Source organism: Lethenteron reissneri, chromosome 64 (assembly GCF_015708825.2).
Source record: "Lethenteron reissneri isolate LAM-NWPU_2019-01 chromosome 64, ASM1570882v1, whole genome shotgun sequence".
NCBI lineage: Eukaryota > Metazoa > Chordata > Hyperoartia > Petromyzontiformes > Petromyzontidae > Lethenteron > Lethenteron reissneri.
The window spans coordinates 4,339,179-4,356,112 of NC_083842.1; the positions used below are offsets into that span (position 1 = coordinate 4,339,179).

General features: G+C 52.4%; 1 protein-coding gene and 1 long non-coding RNA gene across 3 annotated transcripts; both read right to left on the reverse strand.

Moving 5' to 3' along the window:
• Positions 1 to 517: 517 nt before the first annotated feature.
• Positions 518 to 12,306, reverse strand: CMPK1 (cytidine/uridine monophosphate kinase 1). 2 transcript variants are annotated; one of them, XM_061577445.1, is made up of 7 exons: positions 12,041 to 12,306; positions 9,820 to 9,882; positions 6,461 to 6,607; positions 5,255 to 5,407; positions 4,305 to 4,381; positions 4,078 to 4,174; positions 518 to 3,140 (listed from the first exon to the last, which is right to left on the reverse strand). In XM_061577445.1, the coding sequence occupies exons 1-7, from the start codon at positions 12,236 to 12,238 to the stop codon at positions 3,102 to 3,104; spliced, it is 774 nt and encodes a 257-aa protein (XP_061433429.1). In that variant the 5' UTR covers positions 12,239 to 12,306; the 3' UTR covers positions 518 to 3,101. The 2 variants fall into 2 exon arrangements, with proteins under 2 accessions (XP_061433429.1, XP_061433430.1); XM_061577446.1 differs by lacking the exon at positions 12,041 to 12,306 and having other exon boundaries at positions 9,820 to 10,114.
• An 812-nt stretch (positions 12,307 to 13,118) lies between these two features.
• On the reverse strand, positions 13,119 to 14,581 carry LOC133359057 (uncharacterized). The gene is made up of 3 exons (XR_009757146.1): positions 14,401 to 14,581; positions 14,296 to 14,325; positions 13,119 to 14,233 (listed from the first exon to the last, which is right to left on the reverse strand). It is a non-coding gene; the product is annotated as an uncharacterized LOC133359057 (long non-coding RNA).
• Positions 14,582 to 16,934: the final 2,353 nt, after the last annotated feature.

Here is a 16,934-nt window from a genome sequence, read left to right on the forward strand (position 1 = left end):
CTGAGTCCATAATTGTCAATAAGTAAGGGCAAAGCGGCTATAAGTGACTCACAGAATTGTGCGCAGTTGCGTGTCCAGCCCACGACTTCCCTGGAGGCGTCAGCAGCTGCAGCGAGCGCGATGCCGATCACACGACGCCGTTCCAATTCCACCCTCAATCGATGGCCGCGCCATCGCCGCACACGCGTCGAATGAAAACCAAGGGACAAGTCGTCACTTGCTAACAACTCCTCTATCATTTCTCATTGCTGGAGGGGCTGTCCCCCCCCTCTACCTGAAAATCCTGGCTCCACCATTGGATGTGCAGGAGCTAAGCGTTGAGTTCGATATTCATCAGCGAGACCTTCAAGAGATTGACGTTCAAGAGCGAGATGTCAATGTCGAGGTCTTCTCACCGCGACGAGAGGGCGTCACGAGTTGAGAGTCGGTGTCGTTTTGCCGTTCCTCCTCCGCCGAAGGAGCGCGCACTCCGCTCAACCGCATCGTGCCAACACCAGCGACATCGTCTCACCGCGACCACCGTCACCGCCACCTTTATTTGCACCAAATACGTTGCGAGGAAACGACACGATCTGACGACGGGGACTGAGAAAGAAGAACAAGACGCAGGAGCGATTTCAAATCGCCGCGACGAAACAAATCAAGGAGATCCGTACGTGACCACCGGCAGGAAAAAAAAACTAAACTAAAAACCGCGAGCCAAAGAAGAGTTGTCGAAGGTGGGACACGAAGGCCACCCAACAAAAACGCTACAAAATATAAACACGAGAAGAACCACGGACGCCACGCGCAGAGCGAGCGACGCACGCACGCTGGGAAAGCGGACGTCACCGCCCGAGGGCTTGGGTAAACCCCCTGCGATTCGAACCGTCCACCGACACCTCTCTTTCCACTGGCGCACCCGAGCCGTGCCGGTGCCGTGCCAAGCCAGCCCCGGCACATTCACACAAAGAAGACAAAGATCCCCCCCCGTGTAGCCTTAACCGACTGTTGGGGCGAGTAACACCTGTGAAGCCCGCAGCGGCACGCGAAGGGGGAGGGTGGCCAGCACCACGCCCGACCACCTTCGTCTCCCGAGTGGCGATGATTTTACACACATTTGCAGCCGAGTCGATCTAGGGGAGGCCCAGGACCAGTTCAGATAATGATCACTGGCGGCGTTGGCCATGAGCGGGAATCGAACTCGGGCCGCCGGGTTCATGGAGTGCACACACACAACACACGCGGGCGGTATTTAATTGCCCCTCCAACTCGCTGGATGCCGCCCCCCCCCCCTCGCCTGGCCCTGCTTGGCCCCCGAGTCACATGGGTGAAAGAAGTTCAACAGACACACACGTGTGTGTGTGTGCCTCGCGGGGCCAGCAGAGCGAGCGGATCTGAAAGAGGGTGTTGCGTCAAAGGCTCCGGGGGGGGGGGGGGGGAATGTCTTCTTACAACGGCGTGTTACGATGCGGCGTCGTCGTCATCGTCTTTGCATCGACCGCGAGACGGAAACTCTGGGAGTGCAGCTCATGGCTCACTCTCAAAACTGCGGAACGCCTTCTGCAGTTCCTTTCAAGTGATAGCTCTTGACACACACACACACACGAAGGGGCAGTACCCACCACCGTGCCCTGATATGATGAGTAGCGTTGCATGGCAGTCAAAGCTGATATTTGTCATTCTCCGAGCTGCAATTTGGCCAAATTAAGCAACAATAAAAAAAAAACTAAAAATGTAATTGTGCAGTCATTGGTGATCGGCTTTAATCTCTATGCAGGTCTACGGGTCTCTATATAAGTCTATGAGTCTCTATGCGAGTCTATGGGTCTCTATGTGCGAGTCTATGAGTCTCTGTGTGAGTCTATGAATCTCTATGCGAGTCTCTGGGTCTCTGTGTGAGGCTGTGGGTCTCTCTGTGAGTCTGCGGGTCTCTATGTGAGTCTATGGATCTCTATGCGAGTCTATGGATCTCTATGTGAGTCTATGGGTCTCTGTGTCAGTCACAGGTGAGACCATCAGCTGTGGTGCAATCACTAAGGGTGGGTGGCTGAGACCCGGGTTGGAACCCAGCCTCTCAGCCCCTCAGCCTCTCAGCGTCTGTGGCCGTCGGAGCCACCCCGGGCCCCGCTGGGGTTAACACCCAATTTGTTAATTCCGTGATTTCTATTTTTATTTTTCCATCGCATTGCGAGTCCTTGACGCGGAACGAAACATAACGATGACTACGTTCGGAGCACGCGGCTAAACATACAGACGCCAAGCCCCGGGGCCCCGCGGCCAAGCCACCCGTCACGTGACCCAGCCACCTGTCACGTGACCCGGCCACCCGTCACGTGACCCAGCCACCCGTCACCTGACCCAGCCACCTGTCACGTGACCCAGGCCGCCTTCTCGGGATCGATCGCACGACACGATCCGCGGACGCGGCCGCTTTATCTGCCGCGCCCCAGCGAGTTGTTGTGGACGTGCCCGTTGCGGCTGAAAGCTCGGCTCTTTCGGGATCCTAAGGCGGTGTTTGGAGCGAAGGAGGTGTGTGGGGGGGGGGGGTTTCTGTGCCGAGCTGCAGGTGCGTGAGGTCGTGATGTCGGGCAGCGCCGGTGTAGAAACGCGAGCGCTGGGCACAGCGCTTTCTACGGTGTCGCGACGACTGACGTTTCGATGTTGACGACGATGATGTTGACGACGATGATGTTGACGACGATGTTAAGGATGTTGGTGGTGTTGTCTTTGTTGAGGGTGACGTTGATCGTGTATGTACGTAGAACTTCATTCGCACCGTACCTAGCTAACCGTGATAAATATATTGATGATGTTGACGATCGCGACGATGTTCCCAAGCAAACAAGTTCAAGCGACCGTCACAGCCAACGCCACCACGCACGCACGCGCACACTCACTCACGCACACTTCTTCAGAATGTTACTTCCCTGAATTAAAAAAATGATCGCATGATTATCACCATCACCACCACCGTCATTCACCGTTCGTAGCATCCCATTTTGCGAGAAAGCGACGACGACCCAGGGGAGAGGAGAGAGAGAGAAAAGTGAAGAAATTAAACAAGCCGAGTTTCACAACTGCCTTGGACTCTGCACGCTCCGAGTGGCACTGGGGCAGTCTCACTTCTTCCCGAACACTTTCTTGACTTCGGCAAACACCTGCAGACAGAGGACAGAGGGTCAAAGGCCATGGGTACGCTCGTCAATGATTGAGAGTGAACACCTTGACAACGCCGCTTGTTACGAATGCTTACCACGCGATAACTACCTCGCCGGGTATACAGGAGGTCGAGGGTTCGACAGTAACCCATAGATCGACACAGACAACTACAGACTCACACAAACTCATAGATTCACACAGAGACCTTACAGACTCACACATAAACTCAGATACACACAGAGACCCACAGACTCGCACAGAAACCCATAGATTCACACACAGACCCACAGACTCACACTGAAAACCCATAGATACACACAGAGACCCACAAACTCGCACATAAACCCATAGATACACACAGAGACCCACAGACTCACACTGAAACCCATAGATACACACAGAGACCTACAGACTCACACTGAAAACCAATAGATACACACAGAGACCTACAGACTCACACTGAAAACCCATAGATACACACAGAGACCTACAGACTCACACACAAACCCACAGATACACACACAGACCCACAGACTCACACTGAAACCCATAGATACACACAGACACCTACAGACTCGCACAGAAACTCAGATTCACACACAGACCCACAGACTCACACATAAACCCATAGATGCATACACACACCCACAGACTCACACAGAAACTCATAGATACACACACAGACCCACAGACTCACACGAAAACCCATAGATACACACAGAGACCCACAGACTCACACACAAACCCGTAGATTCACACAGACCCACAGACCCGCACACAAACCCGTAGATTCACACAGACACCGATATACCCACGCAGAGACCCTCCACAGACTCGCACAACGATCGCAGCGACCGTGCTTTGTGAGCGAGTCGCTGCGAGCGAGCCCCGAGTCTTATCGACGTCCGCCCCCTCGCCGGGTGGAGGAGCCCTCACCTCGGCCACGGTGCCGGCCGCATCGACGCGGCGGACCTTCCCCTCCACGCCGTAGCTGTCGATGATGGGTTTGGTGGACGTCAGGTAAGTCTCGATCCTGCCGAGACGGGGATGGAGGAGGAGGGGGAGCGGGTTGGTGGACCCAACCACAGATGGGTTGAGGGTGAGTGGAGGGTGAGTTGAGGGTGAGTTTAGAGTGGGTGAGCCGCAAGGGGGCGACTTCTCACCGCTTGGTGAGGCTCTCTCTGTTGTCGTCCGAGCGTCCACTGCTCTTCCCCCGCTCCAGGCAGCGATCGATGCAGACCTGAGTGTGAGAGAGCGGACGGCCGGGGGGCGGGGGTCGGGGGTCATCCAGCAGTGCATGGAACGTGACAGACGCATAAAGAAGATGATGAGGAATGTGGTCCCCGGTGGGCTCCGCAATCAACGCACGACTTCATCATCATCATCATCGCCGCCGATTCCAGCGGGAGCCTCGGCCAATCTGGAGGCCGGGTTGGAGGAAGAGGGAGGGAGGTGGGCGCGGGTGGGAGGGAGGTGGGGGGGGTGGGAGGGAGGTGGGGGGGGTGGGAGGGGGGTGGAGGGTGGGAGGGAGGTGGGGGGGGTGGGTGGGAGGTGGCAGTTGGTGGGTGGGAGGTGGGCGGGGGTGGGAGGGAGGTGGGCGAGGGTGGGAGGGAGGGAAAAAGTGGGCGGGGGTGGGTGGGCGGGCGGGCGGGAGGTGGATGGGAGGTGGGTGGGGGTGGGAGGGAGGTGGGTGGGGGTGGGAGGGAGGTGGGAGGTGGGGGGTAGGAGGGAGGTGGGGGGTAGGAGGGAGGTGGGGGGTAGGAGGGTGGGAAGGAGGTGGGGGGGTGGGAGGGGGTGGGAGGGGGTGGGAGGGAGGTGGGGGGGGGTGGGAGGGAGCGGGGGGGTCAAGTTCACACTGAACTTTCTGAAGAATCAGCTAATAGCTCAGTGGGATTTCCCTGGCAAGATACCACAGTAGTAGTTGAGTTGCATTTGTGTAAACGTATTGTTTAAGTGATCTGTTTCCCCTCCCTATGCTTTGCACTCGTATCGTGCATCTGTTGTTGTTGTGTCGTTGTTTGCAACGCCCTGACCCCTGCGCCCCTACTTGGACCATCTGTGAGTAAAGAGCTTCACGGCTCATCGGATTCCTCCTCCAGCCGAAGAGCCTCACCTCGTTGCTGCAGTCGAAGAAGAGCACAAACTTGACGTTGGCCTTGCCCTCCATGTGACGCTGCCAGCCCTCCAGGTTGTCCTTGTTGCGCGGGAAACCGTCGACGAGGAACAGGCTCTTGCTCGGATCCTTCGCCATCGTCTCCTCCATCGCCTGGGGGAGGAGGGGAGGGGGGAGGAGAAGGGAGGAGGGAAAGGGTTGGGTTTCATCGTTGAGGCTGGGTCTCAGGAGGTTTACCAGAATCGCAATATTCTTGATTCTTTCGGTAAAGTCACGTAGAAGGGAAAGAATTAAATAATACAAATACCAAACAATAAAATGATCACGACGTTTCGATTGCAACACAAGCAATTATCATCAGGTGTCAAAATCCACAGCAAGAAAATTTGAAAAAAGTGGCTGGGTGGGGAAGGAGGGGCTGGGTGGGGAGGGTGGGGAGGGGCTGGGTGGGGAGGGTGGGGAGGGGCTGGGTGGGGAGGGTGGGGAGGGGCTGCGTGGGGAGGGGCTGCGTGGGGAGGGTGGGGCTGGGTGGGGTGGGGCTGGGTGGGGAGGGGCTGGTCACCCCGTGGTGCCCTTATAAAACTCAACGTTTAACCTACTCACGCCGGCTTGTGTCCGCCCTCACAGTCGGCCATATTTTCGGAATACACCACGCCGCCGTTGACCCTGGCCATTGACCGAGCAACCCAACGTTCCTACCAGCTCCCTCCGCAGGACAATGTGTTTTTCAGAAGCAATCTGGCTGCCATGAATGATAGCTCAACAAAGTTGGCCGTGTCAGCGAAACCAAAGCCAGCGCTTGGAAGAGTACGGGTTCGAGCCCTGGGCCTGTATGGGTGTCTCTCTCAAATGTTTGTTCATCATGGCCTTATCGGAGACACACGGAGCCAGCACCCACGGCAATGAGGCCACTCTGAGGCCATCGAAGGCCATCGAAGGCCGTGGGGGGGCACGGGTACACTACACAGGGACACGGGTCCGCGGGTACGTGGGGACGCGAGGCCTTGGGTACGTGAGGACACGGGGAAGTGGGGATGCAGGTACATGGGTACACAGGTACGTGGGTACGCAGAGACACAGGGATGCAGGTACATGGGTACATAGATACGTGGGTACGCAGGAACACAGGGATGCAGGGACATGAGGACACAGGTTCGTGGGGCCGCGGGGAAGCGGGTGGACGGCTGCGAGGGACGTGCGCCGTACTTTCTTGAGCAGGGCGAGCGTGATCTCCACCGGCACGATGCTGCCCTCCCGAATGCACTTCTCGATGAGGGTGCCGAACTCGGAGCCCTTCCGCGACCTCTCTGCCCGCAGCAAGTCGCCCGCAGACAGGTGTGTGTAGCCAAAGGTCTGCCAAGGGTTCAACAGCGCAGAGCAAAGCACGCGCCACTTAGTCAGACGTACAGGGGACGCGTCACGCGGTGCAGAGGCCTGCGGAACACTTTCACGTGCGCACTTAGACGCACGCACGTTCACAGCGCACGGAGAGAGACGTGGAAACACACCGGGCGCACACAGACACACGGCAGAACAGACATGCAGACGCACACGGCACAACACCCACTTGCACACACACACGCGCGCATAGCCACAGTGTAAATGTCGTGGTAATCGAATGAGTCTTTAATTCTCAGGGCTGGCATTTTGCCAAATGAAGTCCAGAACCACCCAAACTGTGGCACTAACACTCATCCTGACCTTAGCACCGATCCTGACACTAACACCGACTCTGACCCCAACACCGACCCTATAACACCGACCCTATAACACCGACCCTATAACACCGACCGAAAAATCCGAACCTTTGATGGCATCCCACACAGCGTGTCCATTCCTGTTTCTGTGCGGTTCACTTGCACAGGACGCAAGAGTTCGAACCCGTCTGGTCACTTTGAAGTCGTATCCATCCATCCACACACACACAAGACACGCACGCACGCACACCGCCCTTGCCTGCAGCCACGGCGCACCCCGACTCTCGCTCCCTGCAAATAACCTCCCGACTCGCACAGCCAACGCCCACGACAAATTCACGTGGAACCTTGCCCAATAGCGCCGGCTCGCGGCGAGCTAAGCGGGGGTTCAGCCTGGTTAGTACGCGGATTGGGGGGGGGGGGGAGACTGCCTGGCAATGAATCTAGCGGTGCGGAGCTTTCGAGTGTTATCGCGGCCGATTCATCGGTGCTTTACGGTCGATCCGCACCGCGGTATTAACCAGGGCGGCCGCTGTGCTCGAACCGCAAAACTCCCTGCGTCGAGCGGTTTAACGCGCTGTTGCAAGAGTGGTGGGCAAGAGGAGTTCTTCTAGGATGTAGTTTTATATAGTTTGTTTATTAGAGAGGCCGCAGTTTGCGGGATGTGTTTGCGGTAAGCCATCAGCAATGCAGGGAAGAATGTCCCAATCGTCACATTTCAGAAAATATTTAGCATTTTTGTAAACGATTAAGTCAGCCTTTGGCCCGTATGTAATTAAAACCGGATTTTCAAATTGTAGCGTGATAGTTTCAGCCTAGATAACAGAAACAAACAACCGAAAGATATATTAAAGTTGGGATTACAGTAAATAAAGGCATCACCGTCTCTGAATGTCCCTTCCCTGGCAGTCAGGACAGTGGGGATGGTCAAGGTGCCCGTGGGAGTGCATGTGTGTGTGATGTGTGGTCCGTGGGAGTGCATGTGTGTGTGATGTGTGGTCCGTGGAAGTGCATGGATGTGTGATGTGTGGGTGTGTGATGTGTGGGTGTGCAAGGGATTGTAAAGGTGTCCGTGGGAGTGCATGTGTGTGTGATGTGTGAATGCGTGCGTGGGTGCGAGAGGGTGGGCACACGTGCCAGACTGTGGGTGTTTCGTGACGGTGGGTGCGAGGGGAGCGGTGGTGCAGCGGTTAGCGCGCTGCCCTACTAACCCGGCGACCCGAGTTCGATTCCCGCTCACGGCCAACACCGGTGACGATTGTTTGAACCCCCTAGATTGGACTCAGCCTCAAGGGAGTCTACCCCGGGGCGACGAGGGGAAACCATCGACACCGGGGGAGACAAAGGCGGCCGGGCGTGGTGCCGGTCACCCACCCAACCTCGTGCGCCGTGGCGACCTTCACAGATGCTCGCCACTCGCTCCTCTAACAGCTCCTGCCCCACCACAAGTCTCAGGGCGTACAACGGGGATCTGTGTGTGTGAGTCATCAAGACCACACCACTGTCACACACACGCCACGTGTCACACACACACAACACACGCACACACACATCACTGTCACACACACACACACCACGTGTGACACACACACACAACACTGTCACACACACACACCACGTGTCACACACACACTGTCACACACACACACCACTGTCACACACAACACACACCACGTGTCACACACACAACATCACACCCTGTCTCACACACACACACCACTGTCACACCAACACACCACGTGTCACACACACACCACTGTCACACACACACCCTTGTCACACACACACCACGTGTCACACACACACACACACCACGTGTCACACACACACACACCACATGTCACACACACACACACCACATGTCACACACACACACACCACGTGTCACACACACACCACCGTCACACACACACACCACTGTCACACACACACACACCCTGTCACACACACACCACGTGTCACACACACCCACACACCCTGTCACACACACACACCCTGTCACACACACACATACCACTGTCACACACACACCACTGTCACACACACACACCACTGTCACACACACACCACGCCACGTGTCAAACACACACCACTGTCACACACACACACCACTGTCACACACACACACACCACTGTCACACACACCACGTGTCACACACACACACCACTGTCACACACACACACACCACTGTCACACACCACGTGTCACACACACACCCCACGTGTCACACACACACACCACGTGTCACACACACACACACAGCCTGCACCAGACTCTCACCCCCTCCTCGCTCCCACCTCCACCACCTCCACCACCTCCACCACTCTCCCACCTCCACCGCTCTCCCACCTCCACCACCTTCACTACCACCGCTCCCTCACCTCCACCACCTCCACCACCGCTACCTCACCTTCACCACCACCTCCACCACCTCCACCACCGCTCTCCCACCTCCACCTCCACCACCGCTACCTCACCTTCACCACTCTCCCACCTCCACCGCCCTCCCACCTCCTCACCTCCACCACCCCACTCTATCCACCTCCACCTCATCCATCATCCACCTCCTCCACCGCCTCCTCCTCACCTCCACCGCTCCCTCACCACCACCATCCCACTCTATCCTTATCCACCTCATCCACCACCACCTCCACCGCTCCCTCACCACCACCACCACCTCCACCACCGCACTTTATCCTTATCCACCTCCACCCTCCCTCACCTCCACCACCACCACCTCCACCGCTCCCTCACCTCCACCACCACCACCTCCACCACCCCACTCTATCCTTATCCACATCACCCACCCCCTCCACCCTCCCTCACCTCCACCACCACCCCCTCCACCTCCACCACCTCATCCTCACCTCGACGATCTTCTCACACTGGGTCCCTTTCCCAGCTCCGGGTCCTCCCAGCACGAACACCACCTCGGGAACAAGCGCCATGGTTCACTTCACTCTGCTCGTAGACTTCCCTTACAACAACAACCACCACCGCAGCAGCAGCAGCAGCAAGATGATGATGACGATGCTGACGGGCCGGCGGTGAGCGTGAGATGAGGTGGAGGGTCGTGAGGAGGGGCTCTTGTTTGAGTTGACGCGGCAGCGGCGATGGTGCTGATGGGTTCGTTAAGAACCCCACTCCCCGCTCACACGCACACCCGATCGATTCAACGATTACAAAGCGGAACGATTCCTGAATCGATACGGGCGAATGCAAATCTGGGTTTTTTCGCTACTCTGGCTGTCGCCTGGTGAAGGTGGTTGTGATTACTGGCGAAACGTCGGACTTAGATTGTAAATGTTGTGGCTTGGCTCTCTAACACACCGGTGTGGTGCTGTACTAGTATACTACACTATACACTACACTATACACTAAACTATACACTACACTATACACTAGACTATACACTAAACTATACACTACACTATACACTACACTACTGTATACACTACACACTATACTACACTATACACTACATTTCGATTTCAAGCTTTCGTGACTGCAGCGATTCATCTTCTTGGTTCTTTCGGTAAAGTCACGTTTCGGTAAAGTCACGTATAAAAGAATAAAAATAAAACATTATAAAATTATTTTATTATGTTTTATTTTATTATTTTATTACTTCCCTTCTACGTGACTTTACCGAAAGAACCAAGAAGATATACACTACATCAGTGGCGGCTCCTGCAAAATCTCTCAGGGGGGGCAAATGTCTGGATGATTGATAAGGATAAGGTCCACCCATGCAATGGATAAATTAACAGCTTAAGCATGTAAAGGCAACTTCACTTCTTTAATATTAATGAAAAATAAAGTGACTCTTACAATACATCTTGTTTGTTTCTATACTCACTATTAATACAATCCACTCAAGTTTCTTTTATTAAAGATTCCACTCGGTGGCGACAAATTATATTGTTGGATGAAACGTGCTTACGTTTGATGACGTAAGCACGTATGATGACGTAAGCACGTTCGAGCCCTCCCGGAAGCCATAGAGAATGCATTGCAGCGCCCCCCGGTCGAAAATAAACATCTTTGAATGTAAGTCTATGGGGCCACTCGGGGCGATTCTCAGCCGGAGTGAAATCGCCCAAAAAGAGGCGGTACTCCACAGAACGTGACATGACGCTGATTGGACTATATCCAGAGGCACAGTGACGGCTAGCGTGACTCTGTGGTTGAATGACATTGGTGGTGCGTCGCCCAATCGCCCTAATGAAGAAACCGCCCCTGCACTACATTATACACTACTATACACTACACTACATACTAGTGCTGTACTAGTATACTACACTAAACACTACACTATACACTACACAACATTATACACTACACTATACACTACACTACATACTAGTGCTGTACTAGTAACAAATTGTCCACGTTCTGTTGACGTGACAAACCACGCGGCAGCCAATTCGTGAGGCTGTCACATAAACAGAACTGCGGTCTTGCGTCCCGCCATCAGCATCTTTGTTCCGACTGCAGGAGGAATCCGATGAGCCATGAAGCTCTTTATTTCACGGGATCAGCGGAGTCCCATCAGCAATCGGCGCAGGAACGCGGCAAACCCCCAACACACATCTCAACCCCAAAGATCTCTCGCCACGAAACAGCGGAGAGCTCGACACACACTGGGACATTGTGTTCGCGACGCAACTCAACGCCGCGTTTGTTGTTGTCGTTGTTTGTTGTTGTTTACTTTGGTGGCTGAGATGTTGACTACCTCGCCTGGTATACAGGAGGTCGTGGGCTCCATCCCGACCCTGACAATGCCTGCTGCTGCTGTGGATTTGGAGTTTGCGTGTCTCTCTCATCATCACGGTGGCTATGAGATGTTGATTACCTCGCCTGGTATACAGGAGGTCGTGGGTTCCATCACGACCCTGATAATGCCTGCTGCTGCTGCATGTGACGTTTGCGTGTCTCATCATCATCACGGTGGCTATGAGATGTTGACTACCTCGCCTGGTCTACAGGAGGTCGTGGGTTCAATCCAGACCCTGACAATGCCTGCTGCTGCTGTAGATTTGCGTGTCTCTCTCATCATCATCACGGTGGCTATGAGATGTTGACTACCTCGCCTGGTGTACAGGAGGTCGTGGGCTCCATCCCGACCCTGACGCCTGCTGCTGCTGCTGCTGTAGATTTGGAGTTTGCGCGTCTCTCTCCGCGTGGACGCTGCGCGGCCCCTCCGGGTTCCCCCTCCACGTTTGGAGTCACCATCAACATCAACTCGCGCTCAGAGCGTTTGGCCGCCGCTATGAATCTGCGCATTGCGACGATGAGCCCCAACGTTGTTGGGTCATCGATTGTGGTCAGGCCGCTTTTGGGTTAAAGGAAAAACTAATCTGCACAGCTCAGTGCGCCTTCTACCTCGTGAGATGAATTTGAGTTGAAAAAAAAAGCTGCGTTGAGTTTGTGATGGCGCGGCAGCCCGAACCTCGCTGATGAGAACACTCAACGTGGAAACCCCAGCGGACGGGGAATCGATTCCGTGGATCGTGACGCGATACAAACCCGCGGAAAGATTCCGCGCGCCACCTCCAATGAATGGAGGTGACGCGACCCGGACGATGACGTCAGACGCCGCCGATCGACTTCCGCGTTAGCGTCGAGGTCGCGTGACCCCGCGGGGAGGACCAATGGGAGCCGCGCGTTGTGGGCGCGGGAGAGGGGGGGAGCGGTGACGTCACCGCGCAAGACGTGGCAAGTGGGCGTGGCTCGGCGTGTTGACATCACGGCAAGCGTACGCGGTGACGTCACGCGTCGTTTCCGACGTGCCTGGTGACGTCATTCGTGCGCGTCACTCTGCTGTCGTGCGAAGCGGTGCGCGATGACGTCAGGGCAAGGGGTGTGGGTGTCTTTGCCGTGCGTGACGTCACCACGGTGGTACGCGGCGACGTCATTCTATGCGTGATGACGTCTTCGCGTACACAATTGCGTCGTAGGTGCTGGGTTGTTTGACCATACTTCACCTAAATATGTAAAGAGTTGAACACGTGGGCTCTCGCGACCAATATAACCCATGAGAAATATTGACTTCAAGCTTTCGTGACTGCAGAAGTCACGTAGATAGGTTCAAATTAAGTAAAAACATTTTTTTTATTAAAGTCAATTTATTATAAAGTTCACTTTATTTTTATAAGTCTCAGATTAATACAAAAATTAATTGTATTTAATTATCTACGTTGACTTTACCGAAAGACCCAAATAATATCATCCGTAATTTTTGTTTGGGTTTGATCGCGTAAATATTGAGAGTTGGCATTTTTTTCATCTCAAAGGAACGGAATTTGCGTTCTGGTGGAAGTCGGCTCCCACCGCTGGGAGATGGAGCGATGGAATCCGAGTCGCGTGGACCCGTTGACATCGCAGGGTCGCGAGGTGGCGGCGGTGGAGGTGGCGGTGGTTCCAGGAGGCCTCCATCCAGCAGTGGATTGAGCATCGCCGATGGGGACACTGCACTCTGCTGCTGCTGCCCACAAAGTCTGCAACAGCTAAACCCGCAACGCATACACCTACAACAGCTAAACCCTACAACGCATAAACCTACAACAGCTAAACCCTACAACGCATACACCTACAACAGCTAAACCTACAACACCTAAACCCTACAACAGCTAAACCCCACAACACCTAAACCTACAACAGCTAAACCCTACAACACCTAAACCTACAACAGCTAAACCCTACAACACCTAAACCTACAACAGCTAAACCCACAACACCTAAACCCTACAACAGCTAAACCCACAACGCATACACCTACAACAGCTAAACCCCACAACGCATAAACCTACAACAGCTAAACCCACAACACCTAAACCCTACAACACCTAAACCCTACAACAGCTAAACCTACAACACCTAAACCCACAACACCTAAACCCTACAACAGCTAAACCCACAACGCATACACCTACAACAGCTAAACCCACAACGCATAAACCTACAACAGCTAAACCCTACAACACCTAAACCTACAACAGCTAAACCCACAACGCATACACCTACAACAACTAAACCCACAACGCATACACCTACAACAACTAAACCCACAACACATACACCTACAACAACTAAACCCCACAACGCATACACCTACGACAACTAAACCCACAACGCATACACCTACAACAGCTAAACCCTACAACACCTAAACCCACAACGCATACACCTACAACAACTAAACCCCACAACGCATACACCTACAACAACTAAACCCACAACGCATACACCTACAACAGCTAAACCCCACAACGCATACACCTACAACAACTAAACCCCACAACGCATACACCTACAACAACTAAACCCCACAACGCATACACCTACAACAACTAAACCCACAACGCATACACCTACAACAACTAAACCCACAACGCATACACCTACAACAGCTAACCCTACAACACCTAAACCCACAACGCATAAACCTACAACAGCTAACCCTATAACACCTAAACCCACAATGCATAAACCTACAACACCTAAACCTACAACACCTAAACCTACAACACCTAAACCTACAACACATAAACCTACAACACATAAACCCACAACACCTAAACCCTACAACACCTAAACCTACAACACCTAACCCTACAATACCTAAACCTACAACACATAAACCTACAACACCTAAACCTACAACACCTAAACCTACAACACATAAACCTACAACACATAAACCTACAACACCTAAACCTACAACACATAAACCCACAACGCCTAAACCCTACAACACCTAAACCCACAACGCATAAACCTACAACACATAAACCTACAACGCATAAACCTACAACACCTAAACCTACAACACAAACCTACAACACCTAAACCTACAACACATAAACCCACAACGCCTAAACCCTACAACACATAAACCTACAACACATAAACCTACAACACATAAACCTACAACGCCTAAACCCACAACGCATAAACCTACAAGACCTAACCCTACAACACCTAAACCTACAACACCTAACCCTACAACACATAAACCTACAACACATAAACCTACAACGCCTAAACCCACAACGCATAAACCTACAACACCTAACCCTACAACACCTAAACCTACAACACCTAACCCTACAACACCTAAACCTACAACACATAAACCTACAACACCTAACCCTACAACACCTAAACCTACAACACCTAACCCTACAACACCTAAACCTACAACACCTAAACCCTACAACGCATAAACCTACACCTAAACCTACAACACCTAACCCTACAACACCTAAACCTACAACAGCTAACCCTACAACACATAAACCTACAACACCTAAACCTACAACACATAAACCTACAACACATAAACCCACAACGCCTAAACCCTACAACACCTAAACCCACAACGCATAAACCTACAACACCTAAACCCTACAACGCATAAACCTACACCTAAACCTACAACACCTAACCCTACAACAGCTAACCCTACAACACATAAACCTACAACACCTAACCCTACAACACATAAACCTACAACAGCTAAACCCTACAACACCTAAACCTGCAACACCTAAACCCACAACACATAAACCTACAACACATAAACCTACAATGCATAAACCTACAACACATAAACCTACAACACCTAACCCTACAACACATAAACCTACAACACATAAACCTACAACACATAAACCTACAACACATAAACCTACAACACCTAACCCTACAACACATAAACCTACAACACATAAACCCACAACGCATAAACCTACAACAGCTAAACCCTACAACACATAAACCTACAACACATAAACCCACAACACCTAACCCTACAACACATAAACCTACAACACATAAACCTACAACACATAAACCTACAACACCTAAACCGACAACACCTAAACCCACAACGCCTAATCCTACAACTAAACCTACAACACCTAAACCCACAACACCTAAACCCACAACACCTAAACCTACAACACCTAATCCTACAACACCTAAACCTACAACACCTAAACCCACAACACCTAAACCTACAACACCTAAACCCACAAAACCTAAACCTACAACACCTAAACCCACAAAACCTAAACCTACAACACCTAAACCTACAACACCTAAACCTACAACACCTAAACCTACAACAGCTAAACCCACAACGCATACACCTACAACAACTAAACCCACAACGCATACACCTACAACAACTAAACCCACAACGCATACACCTACAACAACTAAACCCCACAACGCATACACCTACGACAACTAAACCCACAATGCATACACCTACAACAGCTAAACCCTACAACACCTAAACCCACAACGCATACACCTACAACAACTAAACCCCACAACGCATACACCTACAACAACTAAACCCACAACGCATACACCTACAACAGCTAAACCCCACAACGCATACACCTACAACAACTAAACCCACAACACATACACCTACAACAGCTAACCCTACAACACCTAAACCCACAACGCATAAACCTACAACAGCTAACCCTATAACACCTAAACCCACAACGCATAAACCTACAACACCTAAACCTACAACACCTAAACCTACAACACCTAAACCTACAACACCTAAACCCACAACACCTAAACCTACAACACCTAAACCCACAACACCTAAACCCTACAACACCTAAACCTACAACACCTAACCCTACAATACCTAAACCTACAACACATAAACCTACAACACATAAACCTACAACACCTAAACCTACAACACATAAACCCACAACGCCTAAACCCTACAACACCTAAACCCACAACGCATAAACCTACAACACCTAACCCTACAACACATAAACCTACAACACATAAACCTACAACACATAAACCTACAACGCCTAAACCCACAACGCATAAACCTACAAGACCTAACCCTACAACACCTAAACCTACAACACCTAACCCTACAACACATAAACCTACAACACATAAACCTACAACGCCTAAACCCACAACGCCT